Here is a 16,090-nt window from a genome sequence, read left to right as displayed (position 1 = left end):
AGACCAGAAGACTGCCCTGCTGCTGAGGGCCTAAGGGAGCCCTGTGTTGCCTTTGAGAAAAGGAGCTGGGAAGCCACTTTTTAGTAACTACAACACCATCCCCCCTCCCATGGTGGCCGAGAGGTTCTTGCACACGCCTAGAACCCACATCTAAGGTGGGGTTGGGAGGGTGCCAACTAGTTTTTATAAAACCCCAACTTCAAACAACTTAAATGGCCTAGGACAGTGTCCTGGGTGGGAGTGTGTCTGTGTGGCAGAGGCAGAGGCTCAACTCCTGGCTCTACTAAAATAATTTAATTAGAAATAACGGGAATTTGGGCAAGGGACGGTGGGACAGCTTTTTTCCCTCTCCTTGGCCACCCCTCCTGGCAACCCACACCTTGGCGACGCTCCATCCCGCCGCCAGGGGGCGGCCCTGCACGCAGTCCACGTGGCAGAGGTCCCGGCAGCCGGGCCGGGAGGAGGAGCCAAACCTGCCACAGTGGCAGGGCTGGGGCAGGTCAGTCGGAGCTGTCCCCATCCGGGCCGCTGTCTGGCGTCGGGGGGAGGAGGGGTTTCCCGCGGGAGCGCTTGACCCTGCGCGGCGGCAACAGCAGCCTCCGTTTCAGCACAGCTGTGGGCAGGGGGTGGGCAGTCAAGAGCAGAGAAGCCACGGTGGGGGGGAGGGGAAGGGGGTTTGAAAGGTGGGGAGCAGGGCTGATGGGGTTGTAGGGGTGCCGGGAACTTCTTACCTGCCACTGTGTCTTGACTGTCTGCTGTGGGTCCCCAGTAGATGCTCTCCCCACGTCTGAAGTTTCGGTGTAGGCGTGTACAGAGCGTGGCCAGTGTGAGCAGCACCAACAGGAAGGTCAGGGCCATGGCAGCCCAGGCTGCCTCTTCTGTGCGTGGGGTGGGGCCCCGGGCTACCCGAGGAGGCGCAGCTGCCCGAGGGGCCGGGGAAGCCTGACTTGGACAGGCACAGCCCCCCGAGCTGCTTTGCCCTTTGAGCACCTGAGTCTCTGTCCTGGAACTGGAATTGCCTCTATGTCCCCCAGGCAGCAGGGGGGCAGTGGGCACAAATGGGGCATTACTCCCTTCACCTGGAGCTCCCAACATGGGCTGCTTGTCCTCCAAACTCCGTGGGGAAGCAGAGGGGACTCTCAAGGCTGAGGGGGTGGGCTGGAAACCAAGGGCAGCCCGCAGCCCACGCCTCTTGGCACCACCAGGAAAAAGCTGCCAGGGCCTTCTAGAGGGCACCTCTGTGCCTGGGGGCCGCCAGCTCCGCAAAGTAAAGGCCAAAGCTGGGACCTAACGGGAGAAGAGACAACAGTCACCCTTTCCCTGACCAGGTTAACTCGATGATCCCATCACCAACCGAACCTGGGCCCAGCACCCCTCACCTGCACACACCCTCTTCCGCACAGCTTCCTTCTGCCCCGGGCTGGTACCAAGCGAGAGGACCCAGAAAGGCTGTCAGAGTGGGACCATGCCTTCTTCCTCCGCCGCCACCTCTTCAGCCAGTGGGCAACCCAAGCTGGCTCTACCCATGCCATCTCCAGCGCCACCCCCCATGCTGCCAGCATCAGGGGCTATGAAAGGAAGTAACTGAGTTAAGGTGAAGGTGGGGAGCAAACAAGAGGAAGGCCCTGAATTTCCCTTTCTGTGCAGATGGGGCTGCAACCTCTGCCAGTACCAGCCCTCTTTCATCAACCACTTACCCGATCCTGACTGAGGCTGGGGTCGGGGGTCAGTGAGGGCTGGGCCACAAAAATGTGGGCCAGGAGAGCAAGCTGGAGCTTTAGCCAGGGGTGGGCACAAGGATGGTAGAGGAAGCTGGCATTCTCAGCCTGAAGGAAAGGCACAGAGATATCAAGTCACATTCAAGTGTCTCCCTAAGAATCCTAAATTCTCCCATCCTGGAGGCCAGCTTCAAGGGACTCCCAAGATGGCCAAATGATCCCTCCACCTTTGGGGCTCAGGAGAGCACAAAGAGCCCTGGATTCTGGCAAGAACCCCCTCTCGGGCTTCCCTGGTGCCGCAAGGGGTTAAGACTCAACCTATGAAGCTATTCGCAGTCACTGCAGCATGAGTTCGATCCCAAGCCAGGGAGCAACCCACATGGCGCAGCAGACCTCTCCTGATTCACCCACTGCTCCCCTCAGCAGTGTATTTCAGTTGATCTGCCTGTTCTGTTCCCCACTCTGTCTCTGGTGAATCCTCTCAACCCCTGCACCTCTGGCCTGTACCCCAGTTCTTGTATGCATAAATAAATCTTTAAAAAAAAAAAAACTCTCACCTGAGTGTTCCTTTCACCTCTCCGCTCCCATCAAGTGGCACCTTAGAGCTCACAACTTCCAAGACCACATGCCTAGTTAACCCCCTAAAACTTGTCACTCTCTTTAGCTGTATTCCTCTCGCCTGCAACAGTGGCTTCCCTGGCCAGTCTAGACCATAAGCATCCCCCAAATGGAGATCAGATCTTCCATTTATTGCTCCTATCTATATATTCACTCTCTCCAAAGCACCCAAATACAGAACAAACAGGAAGCAGGCACACAATCCCCAGATGGGAACACTTCATCAATTATTAATTACCCTTTCATGAAGTTGACCTGATGCTCAGCATGGTGCCAGATGCTGTAGGAGATGCCTAAAGAGAACTCCTGGGCTCTGCTTGCAAGGAATGTAAAGGAAGTTCATGGAAAAAGAACTAATATAAATGAAAGAATAAACCAATAAAACTCCAAGTGATTAGTTGTTAAGTGTAACAGTTATAAGCATTATAAGCATTACAAACATTATAAGCATTATAAGTTATAAGCATTACATGAATTTGGAGAAGGTGCTGAAGAAGAGCTGGCATGATCAGGCAAGGTCTCAAAAGAGCATTAGCTCCCGCTCTGGGCACTGGAAGTGGATAGAGAGGGCAGGCAGGGAGCGGCCTGCTCCAGGTCAGGCTAGTCCAGGGGTAAAGGAGAAATAGGAGCAAAGCTTCCACAGTGGGAATGGGCCTGGCACTCAGGCATGTGGTGACATGAGTGAAGAGGAACCAAAGGTTCAAAGAGGTAAGGTGAGGCAGGGCTTGGAAAGTCAGGGAGGGCAGCCCGGCCACAATAAGGAAATAAGGAGCCCCTGTTTTGTTTTGTTTTTTAAAGATTTATTTATTTATGCATACAGGAACTGGGGTACAGGCCAGACATGCGGGGGGTGAAAGGATTCACCAGAGACAGAGTGGGGAACAGAACAGGCAGACTGACTGAAATACACTGCTGAGGGGAGCAGCAGGCGAGACAGGAGAGGTCTGCCTTGCCATGTGGGTTTCTCCCTGGCCAGCCGGGGATCAAACTCATGCTGCAGAGGCTGTGGATTGCTTCATAGTGTGGTGCTTAACCCTTGCGCCACCAGGGAGGCCCAGGAGCCCCTTTTTTGAACAGTGGAACGCATTAGGAAGGACTGTTTGAGGAAAGGAACCAGTTAAGCGGCATGAGGTCTCGGCCCAGAGTTATCATAAACATCAAAGAAATTTTTTTTTTTTTTTTTTTGTGGGACCCTTGCTGGTGGCCTGGGATCGAAATGGCGCTGCAGAAGCTGCAGGCAGCCTCACAACCCAGCGCTCAACTGCTGCACCACCAGGGGAGGCCCAACATCAAAAAATTTTTGATATTTCTGAAAGAAAACCCACCAAAAACAAATAGGCAGCCATACATGGAAACCCACAGTTTGGAGCCTGGTAAACTGAGGCACATTCCATACATGATACTTCATACCTTACAGTGCTGTCACACACTATTGCTTACTCCTTTTGGATAAGTAGTAATACCTTCTCTTGCAGAGACATCCGGAGACTTCCCCCAGTGACACAATGGAGCTGAGGTGTGGGGTTTTTTTTCTACTACCTCCCCTGTTGCAGCCTCCTGCCCACACAGCTACTCAACAGCATTCCTGACAGCAGTGCAGAGGACAATGGCATGTGGCACACTATTCTTGGCTGGGGACCTGAGGTAGGAGGTCCAGGAGGAAGAGCACTGCCTCTTCCTGAGGGAAGTGTTAAGGGATGGAGATGATGAGCAGAAATGGTGGGGAAAGCCTGCCAGGAGCGCCCTTTTTCTGGTGCAACCATAACTTACCTTCTCTTGGCTCATCCGTGTGTAGGTCACTCTTGGCGACACCTACATATGGGGAAAGAAGGGAGTTTAGAGCAATCAGGGGACTTAGTGTGGAGCATGGAGAGAGGACAGCAGGCCCCAAGTCGGGTTGGGATGGAGTCGGGTTGGGATGGAGACGCTAGCGACCGAGGTCCTCAGACGATGGCTGTGGAGGGGGTGGACTGTGAGGCTACACCAGCCTCCATCCTCTCTCCTCCACCTCCTCCAGGCTCCTACCTGTGGGGGCAGAGGCCACGGGCCCTCAGGGCAGTGGGCTTCAGCCTCCTCCACCGGTTCGGCTGCCACCTGTGGGTCCAAGAAGCAAAGCGGGCTGGGCGCGAGCCTCGGCGAGGCCCTGCCCCCTCGCTCCCCGGGCCCGGCCCGCAGGGGAGGGCTCCCAGCACCCTGCCCGCGCACCACTTCTTCCAGCACGAACTTTCGGCAAAGAACTTTCAGAGCCCGGGTGACGCCCTCTCCCCAGCGGGCTGCCTTACCTCACGAGGAGCCAGGAGTCCCGCCGCCGCTGCCAAGAGAAGCAGCCGGGGAGGAGGAAGCGCCATCCCGCCCGGCCCCGGGCGGGCCACCGGCTCTGCTAGCACGGGAGCGCGCGCGGCCCCGGAGCCCCCGCGCCCCGGCGACGGTCCGCGGGTCCACGTAGCCCCCGGGCTCGCGCGCGCCGCCCCGCCCCCTCCCCGCGCCGCCCCGCCCCGCCCCGCCCCCGGAGCGCGGCCCCTCCCGCCCCGCCCCGCCCCGGCCCGGCCCGCCCCGCGGCCGGCAGTGCGCGCACGCGTCCTAAACCCCGAGCCGGGAAAGTTTCGTGCGGGAGCCCGGCCCAAGTGCAAGGAATTGCGAGCACTCAGGGGCCGCCTCCCGCGCCCGGGCATTCGTCCTAGTGGGTCTCGGTGGCGGGTAGAGCGCAGCTGTGGCGTCTTGATGGGGCCATGGAACGGGGCGAAGGGTGGAGAATAGGATCCCGTGGACCCGGCTGCCCAAGAAGGGGATACCGGTCCTTCCCCCTCCCCCCACACCCGATGCAGATTGGCTAATGTGACCTGCAGCGGGAAGGGCGGCGTCCGGGCTGCGGAAAGAAGAGAGTTCCCTCTCCAGCGCTGCACCCCAGCCCGTCCACGCCTGCTCTTGCAATGAGGGGCAGGCCTGGAAGCGTCTCGGAGGCGCTCAGGTTCCACCTCCCACCGTCCGTCCATCCCCGCCCAGCAGCCCCAGCCGCAGCAGGCTGGGCCCCGGGGGTCTGCCGTGTCCCCCACCTCCTGCTCTGTTCTTAGCCGTCGGCGCATCGGTGGCCACCGCGAGTGAGATACAGGAGTCACAGGCTTCCACTGCAGTCGGCAGCGCTGACCACCCCTTCCAGGGCGCGGGCGCCCCCTGCTACCCGCTCCAGGGCCCGGCTCAGGGTTTCGAGAAAAGGCGGGAACGTAGGTGGAGGGTGAGGGTTGAGCTGTCCATCCCAAAACTTCGAAATAGAGCAAGGCCGTCTCCCGCGTACCTGTGACAGGGATTTTTCTTACCCTTTCTCTGTCCCACCAGTAACTGCCGGTTATCAAGCTGACCAAGGGGTTCCAACCCACCCCTGCCACGCCCCCATCGGGGGTGACTTGCACCCGTCTCGAAACCCTGAGTGCTTCCCTTGCCTCAGCTCATCCTCAGAGGCTTAGGACGATTTCTTTTGGGGAAGTCCTTGCTGGCGATCATTGTTGAGGATTTCCTCTATCTGAAGCCAGACTCCTGGGTTGCTTCGCGCTTCCGGACAGCTCGCGGACGCCGTCCCCCCGCGCCCAGGCACCCGCCACTCTTCGGCTGTCGGGCCGGGACGCCTGCCCCGGCCCTGGCTGGCCCTGAGCCGGACCCCCGCCCCCCGCCGCCGGGCTATTGCGCAGTTGCGGGTGCCCGCGGGGCGAGACCAACCCCGAGGTCAGAGAGCGCGGCGAGCGGGGGAGGGGGCGCGGCCGGCGGCTGGGGCTGCGGCTGCCGGGCGGGAGCCGGGAGTGCGCTCTGGGGCTGTGGTTTGTTCACTCTCCCTTCTGCTGGTTCTCAACAGCGGCCCCCGAGGGTGCAGCGACTCCCCCCACCCCGGCGGGGGGGCGAGAAGGGGGACTCGGGTGCTCGGGTGCTCATCCCCGTCCCTCCAGTCTCGCTCCCCGAGTGTTCCTCGCGTCTCTGCGCCCGCACCCCTCTCCTCGACTCGCCGCCCTCCCAACTCCTTCCCGACTCCGCTGTTGGCCTCGGCTCCTTTCACCCTCTGCCGCTGCTTGTCGCAATCTCTGTACAAAGGGCCGGGGGCGGGAGTGGGGGGCGGGCGAGGGGAGCTGGGCCCGAACTGGCTGCTTTCGGCGGGGCCGCGGCCAATCCGGAGCGCGCCCCCCCGCGCGGGAGGGCGCTGGGCGGCCGCCGGCGGCCGGGCGGAGCCGCGGGCAGAGCGTGGTGCTCGCCGAGGGGACGGCCCGCCGCTGCCGCCCGCCGCCGCGGGGGCTCTCCAGCCTCGCCATGCCGCCGTGGGGCGCCGCCCTCGCCCTCCTCCTGGTCGCGCTCGCCCTGCTCGGCCTGCTCGCCCCGCGGCTGCGGCGCCCCGGGAGACGAGCCGTCGGAGAGAGGACCCCGCCGGGGGCCGGGGGCCCAAACGACGAAGAGGAGTCGGACGGCGGAGGCCCGGCGGACGAGTTCCGCGACGGGCGCGAGCCGCTGCCCGGCGGGTGCAGCCTCATCTGTAAGCCGTCGGCGCTGGCCCAGTGCCTGTTGCGCGCCCTGCGACGCTCCGCAGCGCTGGAGCCCGGCCCGCGCTCCTGGCTCTCCGGGCCCCACCTGCAGACCCTCTGCCACTTCGTGCTGCCGGTGGGGCCGGGGCCCGAGCTGGCCCGGGAGTACCTGCAGTTGGCCGACGACGGACTAGTGGCTCTGGACTGGGTCGTGGGACCTTGCGCCCGGGGCCGCCGGGTCACCAACGCCGGGGGCCTTCCAGCGGTGCTGCTGGTGATCCCCAATGCGTGGGGACGCCTCACCCGCAACGTGCTGGGTCTCTGCCTGCTCGCCCTGGAGCGCGGCTACTACCCAGTCATCTTCCACCGTCGCGGTCACTACGGCTGCCCACTGGTCAGCCCCCGCCTGCAGCCTTTCGGGGACCCCTCCGACCTCAAAGAGGCAGTCACTTACATCCGCTTCCGACACCCGGCGGCCGCGCTGTTCGCGGTGAGCGAGGGCTCCGGCTCCGCGCTGCTGCTGTCCTACCTGGGCGAGTGCGGCTCCTCCAGCTACGTGACCGGCGCCGCCTGCATCTCTCCGGTGCTGCGCTGCCGCGAGTGGTTTGAGGCCGGCCTGCCCTGGCCCTATGAGCGCGGTTTCCTGCTCCACCAGAAGATCGCCCTCAGCAGGTGGGTCACCCGGGCCGCGGACGGTCGAGGGGAAGCGAGGTCTTGAGCTGATGGAGAAACAGTGGTGCCTGCTATTGAATCAAACAGGTTTAGGGCAATTCGGGCAGGGTTCTCCTTACACACTTTCTGAAGCTTTCAAACCTCTTAGTCTAGACAGAAACAGGGCATCAGGTTTAAAAGCCAAGGACTTTTAAAAGTCCATGGCTTTTAAACCTGCTAGAACAGGGATTCCTGCCCTGGGGCCCCCAGGCCGAGCTCACTTCAGACCCACCGTATCCTGGCAACCGAGCACCTGCCCGGCCGGCAGCAGAGGCAGCATCTGACATTTACCATTTAGTCCAAAGCTGGTCAAATCAGCAAAAAGGCTCTGGAAGCAACTGCAACGAATTATCTGTCCAAAATGTTTCCTCACAGTCCGAGACTGGAGAGGACACGAATCAGATAGCTGATGGTATTTATTAAAATTCTTAAGCCCTGACAAACATTTTACATATTCCTAGATATGTACTCAGTATTTGTTAAAGATTTATTTTTATTTATTTATGCATACAAGAACTGAGGTGTAGGCCAGAGGGGCAGAGGGTGAGAGGATTCACCAGAGACAGAGTGGGGAGCAGAACAGGCAGATCTACTCAAACACACTGCTGAGGCGAGCAGCAGGTGAGACAGGAGAGGTCTGCTGTGCCGTTTGGGTTAGCTCCCTGGCTGGGGATTGAACTCATGCCCCAGTGGCTGGTGGTAGTAGCTTGATAGCGCTGAGACTTTAACCCCTGCGCCACCAGGGAAGCCCTGTACTTAAAATTTAATACCAAAAAAAAAAAAAAAAATTAAAAGACTACCTAAACAATTTTTTTAAATCTCCAAAAGGAGAAAAGCTACTACTCAGGTGACAGGTCAGACTTTTCCACTGGGGAGGCCTGAATGGTATTCCCACAGTAAATATCAGGCCTCAGTTTGTACTGTTGCTTCCCTAGGAGTTGGCAGAATGAGGTAAATAAAAGACGTTTTGGCAACAGTGTGGTATGGCAAAAAGATCTGGGACTTAGGGCCAGACCCACTTGGATTCAAATCCTGAATTTCCAGCAAGTTAGCTAATCCTTTTGAAGCTCATTTTCCTCTTCAGTTAAATGGAGTTAATAATATCTACCTTTCAAGGTTGTTAAGCATTAAATAAAATAACAAAAGTGAAGGGCTGGCCCTGTGTAGGGGCATAGATAGCAACCCCTGGCATTCCTTTATTTCTTACCCCATTCTGCCTCCTGTTCTGAGGTCATACCCTAAGCTCTACATCCTCCCAAAGTGCTGCCATGGCAACCCAGAGACTCCAGAGCAGTGGAGGGGCAAGCTGTTCTCCTGTGGCTTAACTGCCATAGTTTCCATGTGTGAATGACCACCACCAGCGCTGCCCCTGGGCAACCGCTGGAGGAAAAGGTGAGGGAAGTAGAGACAAAACCCTAGCTTTCAGGAACTGCCCCGCCAGTGGTGGAAGTTTGGAAGTGAAAACTCGGGGCAAGCTCCTTTGCATGTTTGCAGGAGACACACCTCCAAATTCAACTGGTTAAGGCAGGATTGATGCACCCAAAGGATCAAGCTCCCCATTCTGGTCCCCTTGTTAGGGTTCCAGGCCCTCTCCAGGGCGGGGAAACAAAAAAGATACTCCTCTTTCCCATAGCAGATGCTTTCAGGCTTGCTGGAAGCCTGAGTGTGATCAAGGTCACACGCATTTGTCATCATCTGGATAGCTTATTACTTAAAATAAATAAACTAGTATAACCTAAAGTAAAATGTCAATGATGTGTTTGTCATCTGTTGGTCTGCATAGTCTGAGCTGGTGATTCCTAGGAGGGGTTCAGGAGGTTACAGTTCATCTCAAGTTCCCTCCAGAGGGTCAGAGGTGAGGTCAGAAAGAGAACCATCTCTGCAGCTCAGCAGCTATCAGTAAAATGCTGCCCCGGGGCTGGGCAGGTAGTGCCATGTACAGGCGTGGTAGGAACACAGGGTGGAGAGAGGAGGGTCCTGGTTGTGGCCCTAAGAAGTGCTAGCCCAAGGGCCTCCCTGGTGGTGCAAGGGGTTAAGCACAGCACTATGAAGTGATCAGCAGCCTCTGCAGCACAAGTTCAATCCACAGCCAGGGAAGTGACCCACATGGCACACCAGACCTCTCTCCTGGCTCGCCCACTGCTCCCCTCAGCAGTGTATTTCAGTAGATCTGCCTGTTCTGCTCCCCACTCTGTCTCTGGTGAGTCCTCTCACTTCCCGCATCTCTGGCCTGTACCCCAGCTCTTGTATGCATAAATAAATCTTAAAAAAAAAAAATGCTAGCCCAAGTTGCCAGATCTTCTCATTTCCCCAGAGAAGCCAGATACTTTATGTGAAATGTCCATGAAATAGCCAAGACAATGAAATGGAAGTTTTAAAAATACTATGTGGCCAAAGAAAGCCCCTGTAGCCAGAATCTGGCCTGTGGGCTGCCACTCTGTTCCTTCTGCTATCAATTTGTTTTCTTCCCTCCTTCCTAACTTCCCACTCAACTTCTCACTCCTAGGTACACCACAGCCCTGGAGGACATAGTGGACACTGGTAAGCTGTTCAGGAGCCGCTCTCTGCGAGAGTTTGAGGAGACGCTCTTTTGCCACACCAAGAGTTTGCCTATCAGCTGGGACACCTACTGGGACCGAAACGACCCGCTCCGGGATGTGGATGAGGCAGCTGTACCTGTGCTCTGTGTCTGTAGCGCTGATGACCCTGTATGTGGGCCCCCAGACCACTTCCTGCCCACTGAACTCTTTCACAGCAACCCCTACTTCTTCCTCCTGCTCAGTCGCCATGGAGGCCACTGTGGCTTTCTGCGCCAGGAGCCCTTGCCAGCCTGGAGCCACGAGGTCATCTTGGAGTACTTCCGGGCCTTGAGTGATTTCTTCCGAAATGAAGAGAGGATAAAAGCGCTGAGCAGGCGCAGAGCTTCATTCCTAGGGGGCCGCCGCCGCTGGGGAGCCATGCAGAAGCGGGAGGTCTCACCCTCTTCCAATCTGGAGGAGATCTTTAGCTGGAAGAGATCATATACACGGTGAGACCTGGCAGAGAAACCCCCAGTCCTGCAAAGAAGAGCAGAGCTGGGTTTGGGGGACTCTTGATAGGGTGGTTAGGACCAAGTGGAGCCAGCAGCAATCTTGTCACTGACTTAATCCTTCTCTCTTAAACTGGTCTGTGGAAAGAGCTAGAACTTCCAGCAAGCTGGCGCTCACATTTTACCCTGAGCAGAACTCCTGTCCAGGCTCTGTTCACATTCCTGGTCATGATGCCTATTCAGTGGCTGGGCATTCCCCATCACTGTCTCTTGCCACAGATCTCATAAGCCAGAGAATAACACCATTTAAGTCCATAGACTCAGAAGTGCTCTCTCACTAGGGTCACTGCAGAGTAGAGAAGATGAGTATTTGCATGTCATTAGGCAGCTCTGTCCCACGTAAATGCTCTATGGCCCTGATTCTCAAACTGGAGCCACTTGATGTAGCGAGGACAGGATGTTTGTGTCTCGGTCCCACTTCCCTCATTTTGCTCTGTGGTTGTGGCCTCTGCTGACTTCATGGGCGGCTGTGGAAGTGCGCTCACAGAGCTGTGCAGCCTCCTGTCTTACGTGAGTGAGAAGGGCAGCAGAGGCAGTGAATACTGCAGTGAGACTGGGTTGGTGAGGGCCACAAGGTAGAGTGTGAATGTCCAAAAGCTCCAGCTTTTCAGATGAACTCTGCAAAGTCTCGGGATAGGATTGATCTGGGCCTTCAGCTGGGAACCTCAAGACTCACTGGAGAGCTGAAGGATAATTTTAGGAATAGGAAGTCCTCACGCAGAAGGGTATAAAGGTTCTACCAGACCATAGCTCCAGAAGTCAGACTCTCAGACGCTCCAACTGCTCCCTTGGTATCATTTCAAAGGATTACTCCAGGGAGCTCTAGCAAGAGCTGCTTTTCTCCTGCGATGTGGGCTTTCTCTAACTAGTGAAATATATAAACCTCATCTTCAGTGTTTTCTGACCAGTTTTCTGCCCTCTTTTTGGATATTACGACTGCCACTCCTTCTCCCAGAGCCTGGAGAAACATTGGGACCAGAAAAAACAACCTAGAGTTTGGCTAGACCTGACATAGAAATTCATAAATGTTTCACATTACCATGCTTTTTTTCTGCTCACTATTCACATTGCCATCTGTGGAAATGTAGACAAGCTTTTTTCTTGATCTTGCCATTCGGTGACTGCGTGGGTGTTGGTTTTATGAGGAATAAACCCTGAAGATTGGAGTAAAATAAGGTAGTACACAGATTGATGTACACATCCTGGTTTGGATTAAGTCACTAAATACAACAGGAAATCTAGTTCCATGGGTTACTAAAAACTTTGCCCCGAGGCTTTGTCATTGGGAAAGAAGACACCTGTTTTGACAGGAAGCTGCACCCTGGAGTCAAACAGCAAAGCAGTTTTAAAATAATGTTTACCAAAAACTAGGTCCAAAGGTTAGCTATAAAGAATTCCCAGAGACAGGGTTTCAGGTGTGGATAACCATCCACCAGCCTAGCTCTTCTAGATCAAAATAAAGAAGGAACTCTAAACTATCCAAGAATTTAAACTGAAATGCAGACAACACTCGATCATCTTGCCAAGAGAAAATTATCTTCATTCCTCACGTCTTGCTTCTCTTCCACATTCCCATCTAAGCTTCTTTCACCATTTCTAGGCAGGAACAAATAAAAAGAAACTGACCTCTAAAGATCCCACTTCTGGTCAACCACCTCAGTGTTAAGCTTGATAGTGGGGAATTGCTGACATCTGCCCATACACACTTCTCCCCCAGCACCTGGTACAATGGGAATCTCGGTTAGTTAGAGTCCTAAAGTCTCATCTGCCCTAGGATTGTACAGAAATGACTGCAAAATGGGAAGCAACCCATGATTTGATGTACTTTGTGTAAGGATTAAATCTGGGTTGTTTCCCTAGGTCCAGTACAAGACTCTGGTTCTTCAAGATAATAACTTCTGGAGATATAATGCTTGCTTTTCCTTTCTCTTTTAATAGGAAACAGTTTGTGGGGGGCTTGGGAGTGGTACACACACACACACACACACACACACACACACACACACAACTTACAGCCTTAAAGCTTTCAGAATGGCAGACCTGTCCTAGTCCAGGCCCCATTAATTTCTTTGGACCCAAACCCTAATGACCTAATCATGAAGAAGAGCTAGGCTACTGGGTGGTTATCCATATCCCCTTGTGCCAGATGTGCTCGCTGCCTATCTCAGGAAGCTACTTCTCCCATCTTTCCATAATTGCGTCAGAGCTAGGGCAGAGCCCATTTTTGCTAAGATAGTTCCTATCTAATAGGTTTGGCTGACCCTGCCCATCACCCAAACTGGTTCTGCTTTGATCAACAGCTCATTATGTGACACCAGATGGAGGAACCCTGGGCATATTATTCTGGAAAATATGTGGCTTTTGAACAAAATAAGTTACAATTTTGAGAAAGAAAGAAAGAAACCCAGCCCCAAAGTGGCTATCACTGAGTTGAAGTTTTCCTGGTGGATCCTCAGGCCTTGCTCACTTGCTTGCTTCCCTTTGGTCTCTTCATTATTTATAAACACTGTCATATGGTAAAGGAAAAAGAAAACAAATGCAATGATTTAAAAGGGAGTGATTACCTCAGAAGCAGAGACTGAGTCCTCTATCTAACCATTGGATAAGAATGCAAGAAGCAGGGGCCTCCCTGGTGGCACAAGGGGTTAAGTCTCAGTACTACCAAGCTATCTACAGCACAAGTTCAATCCCTGGCCAGGGAGGTGATCCACATGGCACAGCAGACCTCTCCTGCCTCACTCCCTGCTCCCCTCAGCAGTGTATTTCAGTAGATCCGCCTGTTCTGTTCCCCACTCTGTCTCTGGCAAATCCTCTCACCACCCCCTCCACCCCTCTGGTCTGTGGATGGGTGGTTAACAATACCAGTGATTAGTCTACCCTAGCTCTTGTATGCACAAATAAATCGTAAAATAAAAATCCAAGAAGCAGACAACTGCCTCTGAAGACTGTTTTAAGTTCTGAAAGTTCTGACATCTGATACTGAAGATTGTGCTAAGCTACAACTTAATTGTCCTACTTATGATTTTATGTCTTTTTACATAGCTTTCCAGATTAACTTGTCTGGACTTGACAGGATGAAAAACAAAGAATCAAATCTTCACTTTGGAAAGATATCATCTATTTTGAGTGAAGATAGCATTTTTAAGACTTGAGTACTGTTAGAAAAAAGGTCTTGACACAGGAAGTGTCATTTTGGCTTTACATATAACCTCAACGCCACCCCAGAGTCAGATGCTCCTCTGTACTCATCTGCCACCCTGAACACAAGATCCTCTGTCAGTCATCCTTAGTAATGTCACAATAGCTTTCTTTAGAAATGAACATTAGCATGAATTTTTCTCCCTGCTAAAGCAAGCAGATATAGTTGGCCACTTTTATAGAACATGATTAACAATACCAGTGATTATTCTACAAAGTCACAAAAGATGACATCAGAAATTATTTTCACACTTGTTAACACAATTTGCAGAGATAAGATTGCTTTGAAGAAGGCTTGAGAAGTTTTATCTATACCCCAGTGCCTGGAGATGGAATGAGTGTCTTGGGAAGAAGTCAGTCCCACATCATCAGTGGGATATATAGATTGCCACTTGGCACCACAGAGGGAAACTGCTGAGAAATGAGAGGAGCCTAGATTGCTAGAAGTCTCTTCTCAGCTGAGTGTCAGTGAATTGAAATACTACTAATGAGCTCAGTGAGTTGTAAACATCTGGTTGGCTCGAGTTTGAGGATCAGGAGACCACAGACCTGATGTGGATTCTGGGAGTTGGGAGAGGACATAAATGTTTTAATGAAAATAATACTGCCAAAGTGGCCAGATGATGTTTTTAAGATATTCAGTAATTATTCTGTAATATAAAGGTGTTTAGGAGGAGCTCCAATTCTGAAGGTGGAATTTCACTAAAACAAACTATAAAAAAACACTACCATACCAATAATAAAGAAATCTCTGCCCCTCCAGCCTTCCTGTGCATTGATACCTCATCCTAGTATCTATCACTACTGTGGCTGAATAAAAATTTTCTAACTTGCCTCTGAATAATAAATATATTGCAGTTTCCCTGCAACAATGGAATGTCATTATTTTCTAAATCTCCAGAAACAAATATGTGCTGTTTGTCTTCTCTCCCTGCACATTCTCTATTCACTGCATGTTGCTTCACTTCTGTAGTTCTAACCTTTTTGTGCCCTAACACTAACTAGTGGCAACTCTGTTTAATCAACAACTAGGCCTTCTGCTCTGGGCTAATAATTTCCCAGCAAACTCAAAATTCCCAGATCATCAATGATACTTAGAGCTATTTTCCAGCGGGCAATTTATCATTTGTGTCAGATAGAGTGCTGAAGTAGTTTGGAAATGTGGGTTCTAGTTCTACTTCATCTGTGATTCATTGACCTTGGGAAAGTTAATATATGAGATGTTCCGTATGAAAAGACATACTGTGTATAGGCCTTAATTTATAAGCTTTATTTTTAGGATATAATGAGCAGGTAAAAGCAGACAGAGCCCACTTTCCAAGTCTATTTAATTTCTTAACTAGAGTACAGACTTCTCCATGATGAGGTAGCATCTGCTTTCTGATCTGAATCCATTTTCCAATACTTACAAGGCCAAAAAGTTCCAGTTATTAAAACCACCATAAAGTTGGGAAGGACCTGAAGAGTACCCACCTTTGAGACTCATGGGCTGAGTTCTGTGTTGCCTAAGTGAAGGCAAACTCTCCCATACCCGGCTCCTACACATTCAACTCTGATAACCATGTTATAGCTGATAGGTTTCATGTTGGTTCACTTGTTCTCGCCCAAAACCTTATCTGTTTCTTACAGATGAAGGTCAAGAGAGGATGTGACTTTAAATTTCTTACAATTAGTGATGAGGCTAAAGACCAGAACCCAAATCAGTGCTTTATGGCATACTTTACCTGCCCCTGCTTAGTCAATCACTGGCTGAGTTGACAGTACCCATTTTAGACTTTGTAATGCAAACGGTGTTAACTAAAGGGGAATTTCTCTTTCGAACTGCTGGAGTGCACAAATCAACGGGGAAGCCACATACACACAAATCTAGAAAAGGTACCACTACACTTACTGCACAGCTTCAACACTCTCAGCAGCTCTGCCACCCTCTATCCATTAAGAACAAGTACCTGGAAACACAGTAGCATCAGGACACAGGGAAAACCATGGTTCTGCAGCTTGTTTCACTTAGATGTAGGCAAAAGCATTAGTTTGTAGTAACTGGGGCAGTGGAGCTAGCCAACCCCTGTGGTAAATTCTTATTTATGTTCAAATTTCTTTTACTGTCAGATAGGACAGGCTTTTATCCATAAAGAATAACCCAGAGTGTCTCTGATATGTTTAGCCAATGCAACATTTGTTTTGGGTTGACATGGGCTAAAACAGCTTAGAAGCACATTTGTATAACACTCCTTCCACTGCAATTTGAAGAGTTCCAC

General features: G+C 52.8%; 2 protein-coding genes across 3 annotated transcripts; one reads left to right on the top strand and one right to left on the bottom strand.

Moving 5' to 3' along the window:
- Window positions 1-166: 166 nt before the first annotated feature.
- Window positions 167-4,701, bottom strand: TP53I13 (tumor protein p53 inducible protein 13). 2 transcript variants are annotated; one of them, XM_037491620.2, is made up of 7 exons: window positions 4,619-4,701; window positions 4,362-4,430; window positions 4,107-4,148; window positions 1,698-1,826; window positions 1,380-1,568; window positions 732-1,287; window positions 169-613 (listed from the first exon to the last, which is right to left on the bottom strand). In XM_037491620.2, the coding sequence occupies exons 1-7, from the start codon at window positions 4,682-4,684 to the stop codon at window positions 501-503; spliced, it is 1,164 nt and encodes a 387-aa protein (XP_037347517.1). In that variant the 5' UTR covers window positions 4,685-4,701; the 3' UTR covers window positions 169-500. The 2 variants fall into 2 exon arrangements, with proteins under 2 accessions (XP_037347518.1, XP_037347517.1); XM_037491621.2 differs by lacking the exon at window positions 1,380-1,568 and having other exon boundaries at window positions 167-613.
- A 1,925-nt stretch (window positions 4,702-6,626) lies between these two features.
- Window positions 6,627-15,061, top strand: ABHD15 (abhydrolase domain containing 15). The gene is made up of 2 exons (XM_037494021.2): window positions 6,627-7,507; window positions 10,053-15,061. Exons 1-2 carry the CDS (start codon window positions 6,627-6,629, stop codon window positions 10,576-10,578), a joined length of 1,407 nt encoding a protein of 468 aa, XP_037349918.1. The 3' UTR covers window positions 10,579-15,061.
- The last annotated feature ends 1,029 nt before the right edge of the window (window positions 15,062-16,090 follow it).

Source organism: Talpa occidentalis, unplaced genomic scaffold (genome assembly GCF_014898055.3).
Source record: "Talpa occidentalis isolate TD23 unplaced genomic scaffold, MPIMG_talOcc4v2.1 talOcc4.7, whole genome shotgun sequence".
Lineage (NCBI taxonomy): Eukaryota > Metazoa > Chordata > Mammalia > Eulipotyphla > Talpidae > Talpa > Talpa occidentalis.
This window is presented reverse-complemented; position numbering and strand designations above follow the sequence as displayed.

Coding starts and splice junctions, on each gene's coding strand:
- TP53I13 (XM_037491620.2), bottom strand. CDS start 4,684: ATGGCGCTTCCTCCTCCCCGGCTGCTTCTCTTGGCAGCGGCGGCGGGA. Junction 1,827..4,106: donor CACGGATGAGCCAAGAGAAG/GTAAGTTATGGT, acceptor CCTTTCCTTCAG/GCTGAGAATGCCAGCTTCCT. Junction 614..731: donor CAGTCAAGACACAGTGGCAG/GTAAGAAGTTCC, acceptor CCCTGCCCACAG/CTGTGCTGAAACGGAGGCTG.
- ABHD15 (XM_037494021.2), top strand. CDS start 6,627: ATGCCGCCGTGGGGCGCCGCCCTCGCCCTCCTCCTGGTCGCGCTCGCC. Junction 7,508..10,052: donor CAGAAGATCGCCCTCAGCAG/GTGGGTCACCCG, acceptor TCTCACTCCTAG/GTACACCACAGCCCTGGAGG.